The 4,414-nt window shown below is 46.5% G+C and overlaps 1 protein-coding gene across 1 annotated transcript; it reads left to right on the top strand.

Annotated features, from left to right (window-relative positions):
* Positions 1-1,552: 1,552 nt before the first annotated feature.
* On the top strand, positions 1,553-3,847 carry LOC146594245 (uncharacterized). Its single transcript, XM_085307860.1, is given in 5 exon segments — positions 1,553-1,809; positions 2,719-2,855; positions 2,972-3,290; positions 3,408-3,668; positions 3,670-3,847. Coding segments are annotated over 5 exon segments (1,152 nt in total).
* Positions 3,848-4,414: the final 567 nt, after the last annotated feature.

Genomic DNA, 4,414 nt, shown 5'->3' with positions numbered 1-4,414 from the left:
GGACTGATATGAGGGAGGGACTGGCCTGTAGTTTCCTAGGCCCTCTTTCTTGTCCTTTTTGAAGACTAGAGTGACATTTGCTTTCTCCCAGTCCCCAGGCACCTCTTCTGATTGCTTTGTCCTCTCAGAGGTGATGGAGAGTGGCCTAGCAATGACGTGCACCACCCCCCTCAGCACTCATGGCTGTTTCCCATCAGGACCCATGGACTTGTGTATGTCTAGTTTGCTTAAGTGATCCCTAACTCAATCTACCTCTACCAAGGGAAAGTATTCCTTTCTCCAGATGCTCCTGTGGGTCTCCAGGGCCTGGGAATGCTGAAGGGCATTCTTATCATTAAAGGGGGAGGCAAAGAAGTCATTCAGTATCTCTGCCTATTCAGTGTCTTTTGTCACCAGGGCCTCTATTCCATTCAGTCTTCCTTTTGCTACCCATGTATTTATAAAAGTCTTGTTGGGCTTGACATGCCTGACCAGATTAAACTCCAGATGGGCCTTAGCCTCACTAATGCCATCTCTGCCTACTCAATTTCCCAATATTGCTCTGAGCTTTTCTGTCCCTGCTTCTGCCTTGAAGCAAACACATACAACAATGTCACCCATATTAGTCTGCCCCTTAATCCTTACCCATAAGCTCTCAGTCAGTCCATTGTCCACCCCTTGGCAAAATTTCATGTATTCCACTTCTCTCACAGAAAGAGTGACTCTCTCTCCTCACCTTCCTGACCTATGCTTCCTGAATGGCCTGTATCCATCTATTGCAGCATTCTAGCCATGTCAGCTATCCCACCATGTCTCCCTAATTCCAGTGAGATCATAGTTCTGCAACTGTACACAGATATCTAATTTCTCCTGTCCTTTCCCCATGCTGTGTGCATTTCTGCACAGGCACTTTAAAGAGGCACCCAGCAGATGTGCTGATTTTCCAGAAGAGGTACAAGTGATTTCCCCATACCATTGTCTTGTGGGTAATTCCTTGTGTGCGTGGAAATACTTGCAACACCTCCACTGTTTGAGCCCTATTTTGCTGATTTTGTGGTCCCTATAAGTCTCCCCTTCCTCCATTTTTCCTAGTTTAAAGCTCTCCTTACCAGGTCAGGTAGCTTATTGACAAAGATGCTTGTACCCTGCTTGGGGAGGTGTATTTAATCTTTCCCAAGCAGATATTAATCTTTGACCAGAATCCTGTGGTCCGAGAAGTCAAAACCTTGTTGCCAGCACCAGCTGCACAACCAATTGTTGACTTGCAGCATTTGCCAGCTCCTTCTTACATCCTTCTCTCTCATTGGCAGGGTGGAGGGGAAAACCAGTTGGGCTTCCATATCCCCTGCTTTCACACCCAGAGCTCTGTAGTCATGTTTGTTACTTTCCAAGGACCCCTTGGCAGTATCACTGGTGACCGCAGAGAAGAGCAGCACAGAATAATAGTCAGTGGGGTGGCCGCACAGCGTACTATTGACGATACGCCCATAAATCACATTTGTTACTTATACACTGACTCATGGGCAGTGGCATAAGGTCTGTTCAATTGGCTAGGTAAGTGGCAGCAAGACCGATGGCTTATTGGCACCAAAGAAGTGTGGGGAAAGAGTATTGGGAACGTATATGGCAGTTATTAAAAGAACGAGATGTTTGGGTGCTTCACGTGGACACCCACACTAAAGAGTCCACAGAAACAGCAAAATGGAGTGACCAATCAGTTCACATCCACCGCCTCACCATCACAGCCTGGGAGGAAGAGGCATTAGCAAAGTGGGCTCATGAAAAAGCTGGCCACGCAGAGCGAAGTGCTACCATTGCATGGGGAAAAGTGTGAGGTCTGCTATTGAGCGAAGTGTTAGTGCAGCAAGTCACTGATCAGTGCTCTGTTTGCCGGATGCTGAAGAAACAGAGAGTATTATCTCAACCATTGGGGCAGATCAAGCGAGGAACCACGTTGTGGGGAATTCTGGCAACTTGATTATATCGGCCCGTTGAAGGAACATCGATGACAGTGATATGCCTGTGTAGCAGTAGACACCTGTTCTGGGCTGGCTGTCGTCATTCCAGCCGCTATAGTAATGCTTTTACARCTATTCGGTGTTTGAATACCATTGAGTTGTACTATGGCACCCCTATTGAAATACAATCAGATAACGGTTCACATTTCAAAAATAAAGCAGTGCAGCAGTGGGCAGAAGAGTGAGGAATTACGAGGAATTACGTGGATGTGGCACCTCCCTTATCATCCCCAGGGAGCTGGCTTGGTAGAACGGATAAATGGGCTGCTAAAGGAACAGCTCCAGAGATCAGGAGGAGGCTCCTTTCATGGTTGGGTAGACCACCTTCCAGAGGCTGTTTGTATCTTAAACAACAGAACTGTTGCAGGCAGCACCACACCACTGTTACTGATGAAACAAGGCCAGATACAGGCTGTACATACAGCAACGAGTGTAATATCTGTGAAGCAGGACGCACAGTTCCAAGCCACTAGTGGACAAGGTGGATATATTGTCCACAACACACAGGACTGGAATATCGGTAGTGGGGAGGTAACAATGCCCAACCAGCATGCCTGCRGGTGCTGCAGCTAAGTTCAACATGACTTAATAAGGGTCTTGTACTGTTGAACTCCATACAAACAAACCTGAAATCACCTCTGTTGTTAGGTCTCAAAAATACTACATCGCGCCCAGTCTCAGTACCACCTGCTCCATGGGTTAATGTGTATTATGTCCACAGCGTAACACCAAGTCAGCCACCATCAACTTGGTTTACAGCAGCTCACATCTGGTACCAACCCCCTTTACAGCCAGTGCTGCTTCTGGCCAAAATACTTGCAGCTGATGATTTGCATGCAGTAACCATTGTCATTCAGGGTGAGCAACAGTGGAAGCGAGTACCAACTGAGCACCTTAGGCAAAGGGAGTAGGCAGGGATAGAACTATGTTGTCTTCCCCTTTCCCCTCTTATTTTCCCAGGTAAGCCTGAATTGTACCTCAGCTACAACAGAATGTCTGGGTGACTCTACCCAACGTCACAGGACAAGATCACCTGTGCTTACGTACTGCTACTCCRCAGAACCCGTTCTCTACCTGCTTGGTTGGTGCACCGTTAACAGCAGAAGAATTAACAACCCTGTGTAACACCCCACTCGGCAGCGTCCAGTCTCGTGGTACACAGTGGAACAGCTCCTGGGATGGCTAGCTATCACGAGCAGGCACATCGCCTGCGTTACCACCGCAAGAACTGCAGTTGCTAGGGTCTTTGTCTGCTACTTACTGTACTATGTTTAACTATACTGGGAAGAATCAGTCCAAAGCCTAGTGGGTCAACAGTACCAAGGCCATCTACCAAAATGCCACTGCTTGGTGTAACATCTCTACTACCAAGTGGACAATGTCCTTTAATTCCCATTTACAATTGTCCAGAGGTTTCTTCCTCCTTTGTGGGGACAGAGCTTGGGCTGGAATCCCAAAGGCCACAAACAAAGGGCCTTGTATGTTGGGTCAGTTAACCTTATTAAACACTGATATTACAATGTTGCATCAGAGACCATTAAATGGCATACATTGGGAGCGCCGTGACATACATCAGTTTACATCCGATTGTAATTCGGGTATCACATTTTGGAATGCTGGACAGCGAATTGCTTCATCTTTTCTGGCACCAGAAAAGTGCTCGAGCATAACCTACATTAAATAAACTTGGCTGCTGGTTAAGTAAATTTAGTAATACCACCAGCAGTGCTTCAGTGGGCTTGCTGACTGATATGGACTCCATAAGGCAAGCTACATTGCAGAATCGTGCTGCCATTGMTTTTCTATTGCTAGTCCATGGTCATGGCTGTCAAGATGTTAAAGCTAACTGACTACTACCTTCCTGCCCTTCTGTGAGCAGCCAAGTATCACTTGCAGGGTTAAATACTACAGCATGCCAGCGTCCCTTTCCAGTACAGCTACCATCAGTAAACCATACCTGTTGCTGCTGTGTGTTAGACAATTCTTCGTAAGGTTTGCTCCATTTGCCAATTTGATAATTGACTAAATTCATGGGTTTTCCTGGTTCTTCTTGTACCCCTTGGCTGATTGCTTCATGTCTTAAATATTTGACACTCTGTGCTGGGCCTTGTATTTTCTTTGGATTGACTTCCCATCCAGCTTCCCATAAGCATGAAGCAGTCATGTCCGGGACTGTTTGCATTTCTTCATATGTTAACCCCTGTATTAGTATATCATCAATGTATTGCAACAGTTGTACCTGGGCAGGTACATCTATTTTTACGAGTGTGCGGTGGATGGCTTGGTGACAATAGGTAGGRCTAYRTTTRTAGCCTTGAGGCAATCTGGTGAAAGTATACTGATTACCATCCCAGGTAAAGGCAAACTGCTCCTGAGTTTCCCTTGGAATGGGGATTGCAAAGAAAACGTTGGCTACA

This window comes from Rhea americana, unplaced genomic scaffold (genome assembly GCF_003343005.1).
Source record: "Rhea americana isolate MKP2758 unplaced genomic scaffold, rheAme1 scaffold_266, whole genome shotgun sequence".
Lineage (NCBI taxonomy): Eukaryota > Metazoa > Chordata > Aves > Rheiformes > Rheidae > Rhea > Rhea americana.
The sequence above is the reverse complement of the archived record's forward strand: the minus strand, read 5'-3'. Positions and strand labels throughout refer to the sequence as shown.